Source organism: Tiliqua scincoides, chromosome 4 (assembly GCF_035046505.1).
Source record: "Tiliqua scincoides isolate rTilSci1 chromosome 4, rTilSci1.hap2, whole genome shotgun sequence".
Taxonomy (NCBI): Eukaryota; Metazoa; Chordata; class Lepidosauria; order Squamata; family Scincidae; genus Tiliqua; species Tiliqua scincoides.
In genome coordinates, this window is record NC_089824.1 from 41,623,686 (window position 1) to 41,641,102 (window position 17,417).

The window sequence follows — 17,417 nt, forward strand, 5'->3', positions numbered from 1 at the left end:
GATATCTTTTATTACCAAGGGGTATTCCAAATGAAAGAGATATTGGAGCCTGTTTGAACTACATTTATCATGGTTTGAAAAGCATTCAAGTTGTCATGTTCAGATCTTCTTTCCTGTTCCCAAAACAAATTTAAGACACTGACTATGTCAACTGAAGAACAATTCCTACACAACTATGCCAGTTTACATATACTTCCTGCTAAGCCTTTTCACACACAAATGGAAGATGTTATATGCTTCATGAATTACTTGATACCAAGTAATTAATTTAGCAACAAAACACTATCACAGCAACTAATGTGGGCAACATTAGTTTGGACAAGTCTGATCACTGGCTGTAGCGAAGGGCTGTTGAAAAAAGTAGTCGTCCTCAAACCAATTATAAGCACTGTCAGAATGGCTAGCCTGGCCCCTGTGCCACTTAGAGCAGGTCTGCAGAATGTCCCCCCCCCATGAGAAGTATGCTGCCCTGCCCCCATGGGGCCTTCAGAGGGTTGGAGGAGGCAGCACACAGCCTCCCTGTTTCTCTGAAGGCCTTCAAACCACACTTCTGATTTTCGTCCTAAAACCAGAAGTGGTATTTTAGGCCCATAGAAGGCCTTTGGAGGGCCGGGGAAGCCTCCCAGGGCCTCCCCAGCCCTCAAAAGGCCTTCCAAGGGCCTAAAACGCCACTTCCGGTTTTAGGATGAAAACCAGAGGTATGGTTTGAAGATTCCCCAGAGGCCTTAGAAGGGCTGGGGAGGCCACATGTGGCCTCCCTGACCCTCCAAAGGCCTCCATATAGGGGCTGAGGAAGGCAGGAGGAGGGCGCCATCCCTGCAGATGTGACACCCTGGGGTATTTGCCCTCCTTGACTCGCCAGTGTAACCACTGCATAGCGGGCATGTGCATGAAAAGCCCAAATCCACACAGGAAACTAAACATATAACTCTTGGTGCTGGATGCAAGGGTCCTCCCACTTCATAGAACTTCCTTTACCACATTATAGAGCAGTGGTTCCCAAACCTTTTAGCACTGGGAACAACTTTTTAAAATGACACTATTGGAACAGATTTAGCTTTACAAGACTCAAAAAAGGTTTCACTTTACCAGCTGCACAAGCATCTGTTTTTTATCTCTTTTACTATGGTGGGGAAGGGGGGCTGCCTTCTGGAGTGTTAGCTGAGCTCAGGTTCATCAGGTTGCAACAATTCTACTGTTCTTGCATTTTCCTTTGCCTGGTCTTCAACAGCAATCAAGGCACATTTGCCTACATGCTTGTATGGTTCAATTTTGCTTCCCATAGGGCTCAATACATTGTCTGCTGGGAGATGGAACTTCCTTCTATAGTGCTTTTTTTTTTTTTTTTGAGGCTGTGTTTATCCCATTCGGACCATTCTGGTGGTGCTGCATTCTTCTTGGCCTGCCCTTTGAAATGGACTGAGGCACATTCACTTACTCACAAGTAAAGACATGCTTTCCATAGAGCTCAATGTACTTTTCTTGTCAGCTATCAACTTGACAGTTTTACCACCCATCAACAATCAGCTCCCAAGCCACGGTCTGGAAAACACCTTCATCAGATCTAATCTAGAAGGCAACCCATATACAGCTCATAATCACAGGTATAATATGAAAAAAATCAGAGCCTAACAACCACAAAGAAATACAAAGTAGGAGCAGCTGGATATGTAGAAAATTCCCAAAGAAAGCTCCATTACTGAATTTTCAAACAGAAAACCATTTGAATAAGAGACAAATCAAAGGCTGTCAAAACTATTTAGACTTGAATATTGATCTTATTAGAAAGTCTACTTAAATTTTAAAGGTACTCCAGATGCAAGACCAACATGATTTCCATTGGGAGATAGCTAACAAAAGATTACCCATGGCATTCAGTTTACTCAGCAAGATCAAGATATTAACAATGTTATAACATGCTAAAGTGTTGGGAAATTCTACTTTAGAAGCACATAAAAATGAATTACTGCCTACTTACACTGGATCAGCCTAATAAAAGTAATGACTATACCAGTATAAGGTGTCAGAGAACTACACTGTCACCAACTGTTACAGTTCCAGAACTGTGCACTCAAGGATAGCCACTGGGACAATAAACACAAACTAAGCAACTTACCTTTATTTCCCTGTCCTTTAGGTCTCTGTTAGTAACAAAGCAGAAGAAAATAAATATTAGAGGAATCAAACATTAAAACCATCTCAGAGATCAACTAAGTATGATTTACGTTTACCCCTCATCATACATGAAGGTTACAGTCAGTGCACAGAGCTAAAAATCACATATGCTCAAAATTACTTTGAAAATTTCCTTACATAAGAAAAAAAAGGTAAAAATTACAAGACATAGACAAGAACTGAGACTAACTCAGGGAGCAGCAGCTCCATTCTCAGATCTCAGGCATGGATTTAATAAGTGGAATCAGCATCACTGTTTAAACTGTTTCTCTGTGGGGGGGAGAGGGGTTTGCCAAAAGTTTAAAGTTGAATTTGTGTTAAGTCAACTGCATGTAAAATGAGGGGCGACTGTACATCGAGACGTTAAACTATTTTACCAACCGGAAACAATGAGACTGGAGTTCTGCATGATCAATAAGTTCTAAGTGAGTTAAAATACACTGCTTGGAATGTCATTTCTATTAAGCGAATGAAAAAGCACTTACAAGGCAATCCTGTGTAAGTGTACACAAAAATAAGTCCCACTGCGTTCACTGGAACTTAGTTTCTCCCAGAAAAGTATGCATAGAATTGCCCCCCTACCTACATTTTATCTGTGAGAAATATAAAAGAAACCAGAGACTATACAGTATCTTATGCTTGGCAGCCTAAGGCTGTTAGCATCATGTGAGATTTTTTCAGCTGACACTTAGAGTACCATAGCCTCTAATCACTCAAAACACATTTAAGAAATAACATCCCCTCAATTAGAGAAAGTTGCTTGTAAAACAAGACATTATTATAGAGAGAAAATTGAGCAGAGTACCAATAAGGTACTCAGGATGCACTCCCAACATGCTTACATGGGAATAAGTCTATTGAACTCAATACGATTTCTAAGTAGATATATATGTATATATAGGCTTACACTGTCAACTACATATTGTTACATAAATGCACAAGAAAACAAAGTACACTTCCATTTTGAATACAGTCAGAACCACTGAAAGACCAACTAGTCACCATAAGAACTAAATAACAACACTCAAATAAAATAATTTTTAGAAACACAATCCTATGTGCACAAACTCAGAAGTAAGACCTATTGAGTTGCATGGATCTGACTCTAGGAAAGTATGTTTAGGATCTACAGCCCAAGTTAATTCCCCCATCCTCAAATAAATAATCCAGTTATTTGCATGCTATGTTCTCTCTTTAGTTTTTTCACATTACCTAAATCCTAATAAAACTTAAAAATAATCTGCACTGGTCTACCTTTGGACAGGTAGTAACCACAAATTTAAAAGCGACACACTGAATTTCAAAAAGAAATTGTACTAAGAGAGGGTAAAACTTGGATAACACAAAAGCTATGGATTTGGTTCAGCATGGCATTCATCAGAGCAAGGGTCCCCAAAACTTTTCAGTATGAGGACCACAACATAGACACATTGTATATTTCATACATTTTCACAGGCGGAAAAAAGTCAGTTTTATGAACGAATGAAATTTATTATTATTATTATTAATATTATTTATATACCGCTTTTCAACAAAAAGTTCACAAAGCGGTTTACAGAGAAAAATCAAATAACTAATGGCTCCCTGTCCCAATAGGGCTCACAATCTAAAAATGAATTTAAATGATTAGGTAAGTTTTACTTTGATTCTTTTATATAAGCAGCTTGATATGATTCAGGACAATAAAGAAATGTGACAATTACAAAGAAATAATACCATGTTTAAACTGAGAAATGATACATAATGAGTAAAAATGCCAAACATTAGCAAATGCTCTGACAAAAAAGACAAGTTGCTGAGAGTTCAATAAAATCTTCTGGCAGATATGGCCCCCAGGAAGGGTGACCAGATACAATGGAGGACAGAGTGCCTATACCCTTAACCATTATATAGAAGAGGGAATCTTGGAATTCCCCCTTCTATACAATGGTTAAAGGTATAGGCCAGGGTGGGCAAACATTTTGGTAGGAGGGCCACATAATCTCTCTGACACTGTGTCAGGGGCAGGGGGGGGAGAATGAATTTACATATCAAATCTGAATAAATTTACATAAAGGAATATATTAGAGACAGAAGTTATATGAATAAATATTACTGAGTTTATTTATAATACACAAGAATTATAACAGAGATATGTAAAACCACATGAGAACTATGAATTCTTTGCCACGCTCCTCTTGCACAGTGAAAACAGACAAACCAAGCCAGAAACACATGGAGACATAAGTTGCTCACAGGAGTGGGCTGGGGTTAATAATAATGCCAAGGATAAAGCAGAAAACACATGGAGACTATAAAAGGCCTTGCTCTAACTTGGCCCCCAGCTTGCGTCTGGTGGTTGTGACTGGCAGCCATGGGCCAACGCTGGCTCCAACAGTCTCCAATGGGCCAGAAGCTCACTGGAGACTTGGGGCTCCCCTGAGACCCAGGGTTTGCCCACCCTGGAATAGGCACTCTGTCCTCCATTATATCTGGTCACCCTGCACCTGGGGCTGCAGTCTGGAGACCCCTGCATTAGAGACCTTGATTGCTAGCCTTTGGCTAAACCAGCAGCTCCCAAAGTTTTTCCACTTGCATACCCCTTGGCAGCGCACTCCAAAACCTTGTACCCCCCCCCGTGTTAGCCCCGCAAGGCATGCCAAGAGACCTGCTTTTCCCCACCATTACTCAATTCTTTTCTGAGTACCATGGGGGTAGCACACCCCAAGGCTGGTGTACACGGGAAGAAGAGCAGCGCCAAGCCCGGAAAGGTCAGGCTGTGGGGATCAGGACCAGGGAGATACTTACTGAGGATCAGGACAGGAAAACGCTTGCTAAGAAATTGGGGTGGGAGAAACCGCATGATCCCCCCACCCCCAGCCCGGAGCCCGCCTGCTCAGAAGCCAGGCCCAGCGAGCCCAGCGGGGCTGCTCCCAAGGAAGTATGCGAGCAGCCGCGCCGAAGAGTGGTTTGCAGCCACGAGACAGACCCACCGGGCGGGGAACGGGGCAGGAAGGCTGCGGAAGGCCGATCGCGGAGAAGGGCACCCGCTGCCCAAACCCCCACCCGGTGCCCAAAAGCCCACACGAAGAGCGCCGCCAGGGAGAAGAGGCGGAGACCGAGGCCTCAGGCGCGCTCCCCGATAGGGGACCGAGGCGGGAAGGGAGCGGGAGCGCGGCCCGCCTGCGGAGGGAGGCGGCGGAGGGGCGGGCGCCTGGCGGAGGCCTGGAGCCGGGGCGAGCGGCCTCCAGGCCTGCGAGGGGGCGGTGCTGGGCGCAGGGGAGGAGCCGGCGGCCTCGCAGGTAGCGGCGCGGCTTCCCGCTATACCCTGCGGAGGGGAGGCGGGGGAAGGGGAGGCCGGCCGCTCCCCCACCGGCCCGGCCGTACCTGGTCGACGCTGGTGGCTGACATTCTTCACGGGGAGCGCGATCCCCACCCAGCTCCGCTCGGCCCCGCCGCCTCCTCGAGCCGCCCTCGCTTGATTGTCTGCGCAGCCCGCACGCTCCCTGTCGGCGCCTTCCAAGCCACCCGCCGGACGCTCCGCTCCGCCTCCCTCCCCTACTCCGGGCTCAGCTTCCCCACAATGGCGGACCCGCTCCGGCTCCCACTTCCGCTTGGCGGCGCCCTGACCTTCCGCTCTTCGCCCCTCCTCCGCTGCCGACGTCGCAGTCGCTTTTCCTTTTCCGCCTCATGTCACGTGGGAACAACCCCCCCCCGCTCCCCTCAGCAGCGCGCATGCGTGCGAGCCCGAACTCGCCTTTAGTGCCCCTATATAGGATAGGAGCCGCAAAGACCGTTTGCGTTTGCCCATGCGCGTCTAAAGCTTAGCGCGCGCGTGTCTGTGAGCGCGCATTTGTTTGCGCCTGCGCACCTGCAGCTGCGCGCGTGCGTGTGGAAGTGAGTGTTCTCTTACGCGCGCGCGTTTGAGCGAGTGTTCGTTGCGCGCGCGTGTACGTTTGCGCATGCGCAGCAGGTGTTGAGCGCGAGCAAGCGAGTGAACGTGCGTTTGCGCATGCGGGGCTGGAGCTGTGGCCGTGGTAGGGTGGAGGCGGAAGTGACGTCCCCCTCCGAGAGCTGGAGTGCTGAGGGAGCTGGTGGGAGCGTGTAGGGGGCGAGGAGGTACGTGGGTCTCGCTGGCTGAGGGAAGCCGCTCTAGCCGTGGCATAGAGGAGGGCCTGTGGAGGGGACGCGGCCCCTCTGAGGCCCTAGCCGATGCTGGGAAGGGGGGTCAAGGCGGCCTGTGTCGTGGTGGGAGCCGGCGTGGGGGAGGGGTGTGAGAGCCAAGCCTTGCGTGTCTACTCAGAAGTAAGTCCCACTGCAGTCAATGGGGCTTGCTCCCAGGTAGGTGTGGAGGGTGGCAGCCTGAGTCGTCGCGAGGCTGCTTCCTGTTCAGGCTGCAGTCACCCCCAGCCGGCCCTTCCTGGTCTCTGCGCAGCTCTGAGGTGGTCTTCCTTAAGCAGGCCTGTGGGGGGGAGGAAGGGAGGGAACTTAGCAGTGAGGAGGGTTGTGGGTGGGGAGGCATGTCCTGAGCAGCTCTGTAGCCTTATAAGTAGAAACAGGAAGTGTGGAGGGAGGCGTCCTGTTTTTGTGCTCAGAGCCTGTCTACTCAGAAGTAAGTCAATTGCAGTCAATGGCCTTTACTCCCAGGAAAATGTGGACAGCATGGCAGCCTCTTGGAAGGTTGTAGGCCAGTAGTCTTCAACCTGAGGGTCGTGACCCCAATGGGGTGGTGAAGCCTCATTTTGGGGGGGGGGGGTTGCAGCGACATTTCAGTTTCAAAGCCTGTGCAAGAGAAAACTTGGATCCAACCCACTAACGGTACTGAACAGAGTTCTTGATATAATCCTGCATAGCCTCTTCTTGCTCTCTTGCCCTGTTCTTAAGGCTGACTGCTCAGGCTGCTACCTCGCAGAGTTGTTGTGAAGACATAAGAGGCAGGGTGGTGACAAGGGCAGAGGGTGGGCAGATCAGTCCCAAGAGGGGCTGGGATCAGTTGTGGGTCCCTAGATTTATTTATTTTGTTTAGGCAGGCAGGCAGTGACACAAGAAAGGTTGAAGACCATTGTCCCAGGCAGTCTCTCAGGGGTACTTGTATTTATGTGTCAAGATCCTTCACTTGTTTATCTTATTCCTAGAAGACCACCAGATTGATTGGGAGCTTCCCTATTCCTGCCTCCACGTACCATGAGCCCAACTGATGCCAAGCGCAATGGTACCAAGCGCAGGAAGAATAAGAAGGGTCATCTTGGCCCATCAAGCCCAGTCAGTGCCCTGGAAATAAAGACTGCAGGGTCTGTTTCCTCAGCCACTATCCCCTCTTCCTCCTCTTCCCCATCCACTTCCTCTGTAGTATTCTCTTTGCAAACAGCTGCTGCCACTCCTTCTCCTAGCACTGGGAATGATCTCCTGGTAGCAGCTTCTCCCTTGACTTCTAGTGAAAGAACGGAGAATGCCGAGGTTAAAAAAAAACGTTGTGGAGGAACAATTAATTCTAGACAAACTCGCAAACAAAGTAGATTGGCTACTTCAGCTGCAGAAATAGCTTCACAAGTAGAGCCAATTGACCTTGAGGAAAATGCTTGTGAAGAAGTAGTTGACCTCACCTGTGAGTCTTCAGAACCAGTAGTTGTTGATCTGACACACAATGATTCCGTGGTGATTGTTGAAGAGAACATTCAGCAACGGCGAAACCGAGAATCAAGAAGCCAGCTTCTACCTGACAGCTGTGTATTAAGTAGCGACGATGATGAACCAAGAGATAATGATGTGGTGTTGACTAGTACATTGCCCAGAGAATTGGAATTATTAGAAGATGGAATTGCAAGTTCAAGACGTTCAGGAACTGTGAGTTGTCCAATCTGCATGGATGGCTATTCGGAGATTGTGCAGAGTGGACGACTCATTGTATCAACAAAGTGTGGTCATGTCTTCTGTAGTCAGTGCCTCCGTGATTCTCTAAGAAATGTTAACTCTTGTCCAACTTGTAGAAAGAAACTTGGTTATAAACAGTATCATCCAATTTATATATAGAATTTAATAATCTTGTTAGAAATTTACAGTGAACTTTTGTGGATGCATCATAAACTTCTACTTCTGCAAACAAGGGATTACATATCATATTTATGCCCAGATTTGACAGTTGATTTGTGGATTCTTTAATTTTCCTTTTTAAGTACCTGTCCTGTCTAAATTTGCTTTTATGGTGTGGTTCATACCAGCAAGTTGGCTTTATGGTGCATCTAGACCAATGAACATTCAAAGAACTGGATGTCCTGTCCCAAAAGCTGTTACTCTGCCACATTTCTGCCACACGTGAATGAAACTTATGCAGAATGTTTTTGCTACTTTAAAGAAAGAAGAAGAGTATGAATGTGCTTTTGTTTGTTCAAGACTTTGGAGTAATCATGACAATGATGTCAGTAAAAGTGGCAAGCAACTAGAAAATGTACTACCTTGTTTAGTTTGCTATAAGAATTGAATCCAATCACTATCTGTTATTCCATGGCAGGCTTCCCTTGTTGTGAAAACCATTGCATTTCCACGGGAACTGAAGTGTGTAGCCATACATGCATCTTTTTAATCAGCTCAGTACACCAAGACTGTTGTAGAAAATACTTGACTCCTTACAGCTATATTCCACTGCAAACAAATTGGCATGTACACTGTTTACTCGTCTGTAACTTGAAGCTCACCCACACACCCCAATTCTCTCATTTAAAAAAAGAAGAAGAAAAGTGAAGTTGGGCTATTGTAAGGTGCTGTCTTGGTCCTTTTAAATATTAAGGATAGAATGTGAAATGGCTATACGGGCATGCCCAAAACACAGGCATGCAATCCTAAACATGCTTACTGAATGGTAATCCCTGTTGAAGATGGCAGAACTTACTTCTAAGTAAGCAGACACAGGATTACACTCTTAAGTGTGTCATCAGTTGCATTTCTTGTTCTCCTAATAAGCGTATTTTAAAAATAATTAAAAGGCCCAAAGTAGTTGCTGCCCTGCTTTGCCACTTAAAGATGTTCAAAACTGTACAGTATGAAATTTAATACTTGAACATTTCTCCCATATTTAGCACAATTTGGCTTGGGTTGTAGCCACAAGTTCAGAACATAGACCCATGCTTGTGTTCTGTAGTTCATAACTGGAAGCTTCCTTGTAATAGATCACTACTTTTTTCTGCAGTCGGAAGTGACCTGCACAGGCTACACCAACTTCACTGGTTATGCAAATGTCCTCTTAGTAATATTCTAAAAAACAGGCAGAAGGAAAAAGTTAACTATCCTAGTATGCAACAAGTTGATCCATGCATGATACAACTATGATGACTGCGTTAATATTGAAGTGTTTGTGTTAATACTGCATTTTAAAATAATACAAACTCAAATAGTAACAATTCTGTTACTGCTGTGAATGGTGTTAAAAGGAGAACTTCAATAGAATATTTGCCCAACATTAATTTATTAGAAGACTTATGGGGTGAGCTGTAGAAGCCTCTGTTTGGATATGGTAGAATAAAATACAAATATTTTTATTTAACTTTTGACAGATGTAAGAACCATTCAAATGTTCCTTCACTTTTATGGGAGCTCCTTAGCTATGAACTGTTCTATTTGGAGATTTCATCTCAAGGGATAATCAGTGACCCGCCCATGTAGTTGGGGTCATTTAGATGCAATTCCCAGTTGTTGGGGATCCACTGAATGATGTGCAATTCCTGTGATACTGAGAAGACATGTAAACACAATTGTATTATATTGGAATTTTAGAACTACTACATGGGCAACTTTTTACTTCTCTCTCAGACTAGGGGCAACTTTGGGTTAAAAAAAATGAATAATTTAGTTTAAAATTTTGATAACCCTCTCCTAATAAATGGTAAAACCCATCCCAGATAGAGTCATTTAGAAATGAATGAATGCAAACATCCACTTAATATATCTAATCTTTTTTAAGCACCAAACAATATTGATAAAGCAAGTAGCTGTCTTGGAGAAGTAGCGCTAAATTATAGGAATTTTAAGGAAATGAATATCAATGTACTCTTCTAGTCTAAAGAAGGTCGTACGGTTTAGTTCATGAAACTGTTTTTTTCAGTAGTATTTGTTTAGCGGTATTTGTTTTCAAATACTTCTGAAAAGCTTCGCTAAAGTTTGAGAGGTCTTCTGACTGTCAAGCATGCAGTTTGTAGTGCTAACTTTTAAATAGCATACATTATCTACATCTTCAACAAAAATCTCAAGCACTTGGAATTTGTTTTCAGGGTAAGTGATATTGGCTTAGTAAGAGGGTGCATGGTTCAAAGGACGAATGGTTAAATCTTATATTGCCTGTATTTTCCATTTGTAAATGTGTATAGTTCATGTTTTTTAATTTAAATGTATTCATGTGTGTATATCAGATTTGCTTTCTGGAATCTTAATTAGGCAAATAAAATTTACTGCAAATTAAGCTTTTGTGGACTTGGTATTCTTTCCCACTCCTAACGATCTTGGGTAAAAAACCTGAGAGATCTAATAGTAATGACAGTGCTTAGCAGTTGTAGGATACTCTTGCAAAGGTGAGACTCAAATCAGGGAGTCCAAATTTGTACTTGACTATGAGTACAAAGAGTTTTTGGACCAGTTAGTGATCAACTATTATGGGTTCCCTTGCTTCTACTTGCATCAGTAAGTCAATTAAAAAGTAATAGAATATTTTTTGTAATCTGAAGGCCTTAGGAGTGGACCTCAACAAGTGGGAAACCCTGGCCTCTGAGCAGCCCGCTTGGAGGCAGGCTGTGCAGCATGGCCTTTCCCAGTTTGAAGAGACACTTGGCCAACAGTCTGAGGCAAAGAGGCAAAGAAGGAAGGTCCATAACCAGGGAGACAGACCAGGGACAGACTGCACTTGCTCCCGGTGTGGAAGGGATTGTTACTCCCGAATCGGTCTTTTCAGCCACACTAGACGCTGTTCCAGAACCACCATTCAGAGCGCGATACCATAGTCTTTCGAGACTGAAGGTTGCCAACATTATTATTATTATAACATATTATTTTTTGTAATGGAGTTGGTGCTTTCCTTCTCTGCCACATTGCTCTCTGGGTAAGTGAAAGGTGGATGTTGGATGTGGGGAAGGGGACACTGAAGTGGAAATTCTCTTCCTCTGAAATGGGTAATGGGTGAGTGTTAAAGTTCCCCTTTTGAAGTTAGCATGGATGGTTAGAGATTACCTTTCCCAGTAAAATAAGCTGGCAATTTAGAGATGTCAGGAGAAAGCATAGGGGAGGGGGTTTACTGCCCTTTGAGCAAAAGGGAATTGCCCTCCAGGTGGCCATTTTCTGATGAGCTGCCAAGCTATGAGCTGTGCCAAGGGTATAGGTAACAAACCATTATTTGGATACCTGCCAGACATTTGGGAGTAGAGTGTACATGTCTTAGTAAGGGAAAGAGCAGATCATGACTCAGCAAAAAGACCAGCTGATTGGTGTGCACCAGGTACAGTAGAGATATAAGCCCTATTTAATGAGATTTAAGTGTATTGGATTGTAGTTTTATTAATGCAGTCTTTCTAATCTTGTCAAAATGATATGGATAGAAGAATAGCTCTATTTGTCCATCCAGTTAAGGTAAATGAATATTAGAATAGCATTGTGACCAGAAAGAACTTTAACCAGTCAGGTAAAAAAAAGAAATCAAACTCCAGTGTCCAAATGGATGCCCTTCCTCCTACCTGTTTCATTCTGAATAGGCATTTATAAGCGATAGGCCTGTTCTTAGAAAAATAATTCCTCTTCAGTAGTAGCATAACCAAATCCAGTAACAGTTCAAATATTTATATTGGCATAGACTGAAATCCTATGAATATGGAAGTGGAAGTAAACCCCATTGAACATAATGTGACTGCTGAGTAAACATGCCTAGAACTGCACTATTCATACATCAATTCTGTGTGATGTATATGAATAACAAAAACAAATCTACAGAAATGAATTTGAATTACTCAGTGCAGTTTCTCAAAATAGTATCTATTCTATCAACATCAACTGTCTTCTACGTGGATATTCCCCTCAATTCATTCACCTTCTTGTAACCCTGATCGAAAAAGAGCTTTCTAAGGTTCCCTTGGATGACTTTTAAAACATAAATTTGGTGTTTTTTCCCTTCAGTGGTCATGTTGTAGGCTTGGGAACATAACCCCAAGAGCAATAAATACAACATTCTGAACATTACAACATCCTGAAAACTAATCTATGAACTTGTTAGCTAGGGAATGAATGTGACTTTGGGTCCAACCTTGATTGATTGATTGATTGATTGATTGATTGATTGATTGATTGATTGAAATATACCCTACCTTTCCACCCCATTTAAGGGTTCTCAAGGCAGCTTTCCGCACTAATTCAGCTGAGGTAAGAGAACATTTGTTCTCTTGCTTTCAGGAGGTGTCCATGACTGACTCCCCACCACCACAAGATGTAGTAAATGCCCATTGGCAGGGCTACGTGAGGGCTGGGAAGTTGAATAGGATTGGGCCCTTAGCCACTTAAAATTAGTCATACCATGCAGGTTGGTCCTTTGATACTAGAGGGCAGTATTTGACTTTCAAAGCAGCAGTATATCTCAACACATTAATTGAGGTTTTGCTCTACAGACTGTAAAACACCTGAATCAAAATAGCATTTTAGTATTTGTTATCTAGAGAGAAACCATTCTTCATGAAGTTTGTGTGTGGAAGTCTGTTTCTTTCCATGGCTATTAGTGCCAGAAAGCTTTAGTTAGCATCTTCAGTTAGCATGTGAGAGAGTGCTTGAACAGCAGAAATTTGAACAAGTTGCAAAGACAGCAGAGAATTCTGAGAATGGCTCCCAGGGGTGTAAAATAAAGAGCTGGATTAAGCATGCAGTCATAAAAAACTGAAATGCACAGATGTAAGGAATAATGAAGAATATGGTAGATGGTTATTTAGCCACACTGGACTTTTATTTACTGTTTTCCCCACAGTCCAATCTTTTTCTAATCAAAGCAGTTCCTGAATAAATAGCCTCTTAAATTTGAGAGAAACTAAACTTTTGAATGGAACACAAAATTTGCCAAATAATTTGTTTTGTAAAAAGGTTTCAGATCAGTGGTTTAAGAAGGCATTAAAAAAAAACAGCACAGCATAGCAGGGAGAGTTCATAGCTTAGGGCCAAACCACACATATTAAGTGTATGTGCTGGCCTGTTTTTTTCTGCTTAAAAGCCATTTCTGCCCAATGTTGCATATACGCAACAGGGACCAAATGTGTACACCTGTGGGCTGGGCAAAAATGGATTAAAAATGGTGCAGCAGAAAGGTACCCAAAATGAACTGAAACTTGGTGGGTGTGGGGGGAAACAGTCTATTGCCACCACAGTTGTGAACATGATTGCTCACTTCCACAAGCGAACTAAATTATATCAGATCTCCTGTTCTTTCAATTGATGCTTTTAAAATAATGTAAATGGTGTGGAGGTGGTAGGGTACAATCAAGATGGGAACAACAGCAGCATAAGATGTTAGCCCCTTGCCCCTGTGCTGTGGATGTGACCCTTTTTGGGTGCCCTTAGTTAGCAGTGTAAGACTCAATCCTATCCCATGTTCCAGCACTGGTGCAACCACAGTGCAGCCCGAAGTAAAGGAACAAATATTCAGTTATCTTGCCTACGTGCAAGTTGTTGTCGTTCATCCGTCCCATCCACCCCTCCCCGATGCAGCACACATCCCATTGGCATGGCTGCATCAGCACTGGAAGTTGGATAGGAATGGGCCCTTAGTCACCCAACGGGTATCAGAATGAAGTCCCGCATTACAACAACCTCATGTAACCTTGTAAAGTCTGTAAGTTGTTTCAAGAAAGCATCATCCACATTCTTCCCTTGGCCTGGCAGTCCATAATTCATGCCCTTCACAATGTTGTTTGTTGCTTTTCCCCTAGTATTTGCCCAGATGGTCTCATCTTGACCACGGGGCTATCTTGTCCATTTTGTTGGATTTCTGAGCAAATGTATACATTTTTAACATAATGCCACTTCCCTTGCCTTATACCGCATCTGTTCTTCCTGAACAACTGATCGCCTTCCATTTGTGTATTCCAATCATGAGAGTCATCCCACCAGGTTTCGTTTATTCCTATCACGTCAAATTTACCTTCACTTGCTAGGACTTCAGGCTCGTTCTGTTTTTTTCCCATACTCTGTGTATTCTTGTGTATATATAACATAAGACCTGGAGGTTATGAACCTCCTTTAGTTAGGCTGGGCCTCCAAATGCTTTCAAATGCTTACTGTGGTGTCCCACGAGTTCACTACCTGTGAATTAAACTTCAGGTTTACATCTCAAACTCCCTTCTCTTTAAAATCTTCCTAGTCAGGTTTGCCATGCTTCTGCCAAAAACATTCTTCCTCATTCTCGAGAGGTACAGCCCATTTTGGTCACAATTCACCTGTTCACTGCTACTGTCATGTATAAGGCAGACCATTCCAGAAGACAGGAAAGGCAACAGAATGTGAACTACCTTGGGCTACTATGTGGTAGGTCCGAACAGTGATGCAAAGGATGTGTGTGGCTACACAGTGGGCTGCTATAATGTACATGGTGTCACATGCAAGCCCAATGACTGATTCAGGCACTGCTCCTCTGATATTGCCAAGAATTACAGTGTCCTAGTCAGGGCTGCCTATTTGTGCTGGGATTGTACGTGTCTCCTGCTGTGGCTGTGAGTGGGTAACGAGCAACTGTGGACTGGTCACTGTGGATTCAAGACCCACATCTGCCTCTTCTCTGGACCCTGCAATGAATGTTTCTACCCAGTTATGTGAAAGGTGAGTGTGCTGTTAGTCAGGAAGAGCCTCTGGGTCAGATTCCATAGAGCTAGATTTAGGTCCTCGGAAGAAGAACGGAGGGATTGGAGACACTGAATGTAGGGGGGCCTGCCCTCCCCTCCCCAAACAAAACGAGGACACAATGGATGCTAGCAAAACATGGCCATATTAAAACATGTTGAAAACTGGACTACATTGAGGCTGGCATCTGTGCCCTGCTGACCTGCTAGCACACACCAACCTGCTAGAAGCAGTGGAGGCGGCCCAAGAAATTGTGGAACGGCTGGAGCAGTCACAGATACCTCTCCAAGAGCTTATTTGGCTGGTTGGCATCACAGCTGGAGTTCTTCTCTGGGTGTGGGCTGTGGTGTTGAACAGGGGCAGGGCCATGCTGTCCAGGCAGCTGCTATGCACCATCTCCACCCTTGGGCACATGGAAAGGGCAGAAGGTAATAGCATACCCTGGCTTCTTTCCTTGTCTCCCATTTTCCCTGTCACTTTCTACCTCCCTTGCTTACCCCTTGCCACTGTACAGCCTTACAGTGGCAATGCATGCTGCAAGTAGCTTGAAGGTGTGCTGCCATGGGCCTACAACATTGTTGGTGTATCAACACTGTGTGTGGCTCATCCTGTGTTGTTGACAACCCAAGCAGTCCGGGATTGCACCTTAATACAAAGAAATAGTGTAAATGTTTGAAGCCACTAATAACTAAGTACACATGACAGGTGAGGAGAAAAGAAATACATAAAGAACCAGGAAGATGTTTGTTAAATATACTTCTCCTTTAAAAAAAGCAGGAGGTTCCAGGCAGAGGCCTTGCTTAATGGGGGGAGGGGGAGAAGAAAGAGAAAACCAAGGTGGCAGAAAGGAGTTGATGTTATCTGTTTTTGAAGCTGCGCAATGATTCAGCTTGAAATCAAAGTGACAACTTGGCCAAAGCAATTCCCTCACATATACCCATATGTGTATGTACATGAGCTTTCACATGTTCACGTGCACGCACTCCTGCTTATATTCCAGACAGTCTCTGTTTTTCTACACAGGAAAGGCAACTTTTAAAGAGGGTGCTCTTCTGGTACAATTCAAAAAAGAGAGGGGTGCTTCTTGAATGAGATAAGCCTATATTTAACTTGGTAAGAATAATAGGATCATTTCTGGAGTAGGGAGTTAGAACATAGTGAGTTGGTGTTGTTTTTCACAAGATAGCAGTGCCATTTAGCCAGCTCAATTTGGTTAAAGGAGGCACCAGAGATGGGCCGAGACTCAGATGACTTGGACTCAAATCACGAAAACACATGTTTTTCGCAGGTCATACAGACTCAAGTCACTTGTGTCAGAAACTTGGGCACTGACTGGGGTTTTACCCAAGTTTTCTGTGTGTGCTTGCTTGCTTTTTACGCCACTTCTGCAGCTTGACTCGCTTTTCAAAAAGACTGACTCTTGTAAAAATGACTGAAAAAATGGCTCTGAATGAGTTGTGATGGCCTCTGTTATGACTCGTGGATGACTCAAGTGAAGGGGGTGCAACCTCAGGACTTGACTCAAGTCTGAGTACTATGGCTCCAGCACATTCCTGGGAGGCACTGTGTATTTCCTGCTGGGAGGACCTTGAGGGTAAAAGATCACGTGGATTTCATAATATAGGTGTCAGAGCCCAACCCTATGCATGTCTACTCAGAAATAAATCCCATTATAGTCAATGGGGCTTACTCCCAGGAAAGTATGGATAGGATTGCAGCTTTCTCTATACACACTTTCCTGGGAGAAAGCCCCATTGAACACAGTGGAGTTTACTTTTGAGTAGTCATGCATAGGGTTGAGCAGTTGCACTTATATCAGGGGCTTTGGCACCTTTCATCTGTGGCAGGTTGTTTTTTTTAACACCTTCAGCTTGCTCGGAAAACAGTTGGTTTAAGACAGTGTTCTTCCAGTTGAGTTGTGACTCCAATGAGGTCATGAATTCTCATGTGGGGGATGGTGGCAACCTTTCAAAGCCTGTGCAAGAGAGGGCTTGGATTCAATCCAATAATGGTACTGCCTTATCAGAACTGAGTTTTTGATCTAATCCTGCACAGTCTCTTCTTGCTGTTTTGCCCCACAACGCCTAAGGCTGGCCCTGCTACCTCACAGGGTTGTTGTGAAGAGACAAGAGGTAGGGGGAAATGGGGTGGGTGGGGGTGAGAGGTGGGTGGGGACCAGGGCAGTGGGCGGGCGGATCGGGTCCCAGGAGGGGGGGGCAGGATCAGCAGTGGGTCCCCAGTCTCATCAGTCATGTGTTTATTGGGATTGCACTAGGACAGCTGGTTTAAGAGAAATACTGGCTTTGGGTGGCAGAAGTGCCAGGGCTCAAGACTGTGTGGAAGTTGCCCCTCTCTCCCAGAGAAGGCTTTCCAGTGATCTCTGATATAAGACGGCTCCCTGCCACACTCTAGTTCCTGGG

The 17,417-nt window shown here is 44.4% G+C and overlaps 2 protein-coding genes across 4 annotated transcripts in view; one reads left to right on the forward strand and one right to left on the reverse strand.

Annotated features, from left to right (window-relative positions):
* Positions 1-5,776, reverse strand: part of YTHDF3 (YTH N6-methyladenosine RNA binding protein F3) — a 30,149-nt gene extending 24,373 nt beyond the window's left edge. Inside the window, exons 1-2 of one of the 3 annotated variants that reach the window (XM_066625251.1) lie at positions 5,542-5,647; positions 2,117-2,141 (exon numbers count right to left, since the gene is read on the reverse strand). In XM_066625251.1, coding sequence (XP_066481348.1) covers positions 2,117-2,141; positions 5,542-5,565 — 49 coding nt within the window. In that variant the 5' untranslated portion in view covers positions 5,566-5,647. Of the gene's footprint in view, positions 1-2,116; positions 2,142-5,541 lie in introns of those variants that run through there. The other 2 variants (XM_066625253.1, XM_066625252.1) reach the window with 2 other exon arrangements.
* Positions 5,777-6,197: 421 nt separating this feature from the next.
* On the forward strand, positions 6,198-10,603 carry RNF4 (ring finger protein 4). Its single transcript, XM_066625019.1, has 2 exons — positions 6,198-6,273; positions 7,290-10,603. The coding sequence occupies exon 2, from the start codon at positions 7,339-7,341 to the stop codon at positions 8,182-8,184; it is 846 nt and encodes a 281-aa protein (XP_066481116.1). The 5' UTR covers positions 6,198-6,273; positions 7,290-7,338; the 3' UTR covers positions 8,185-10,603.
* Positions 10,604-17,417: the final 6,814 nt, after the last annotated feature.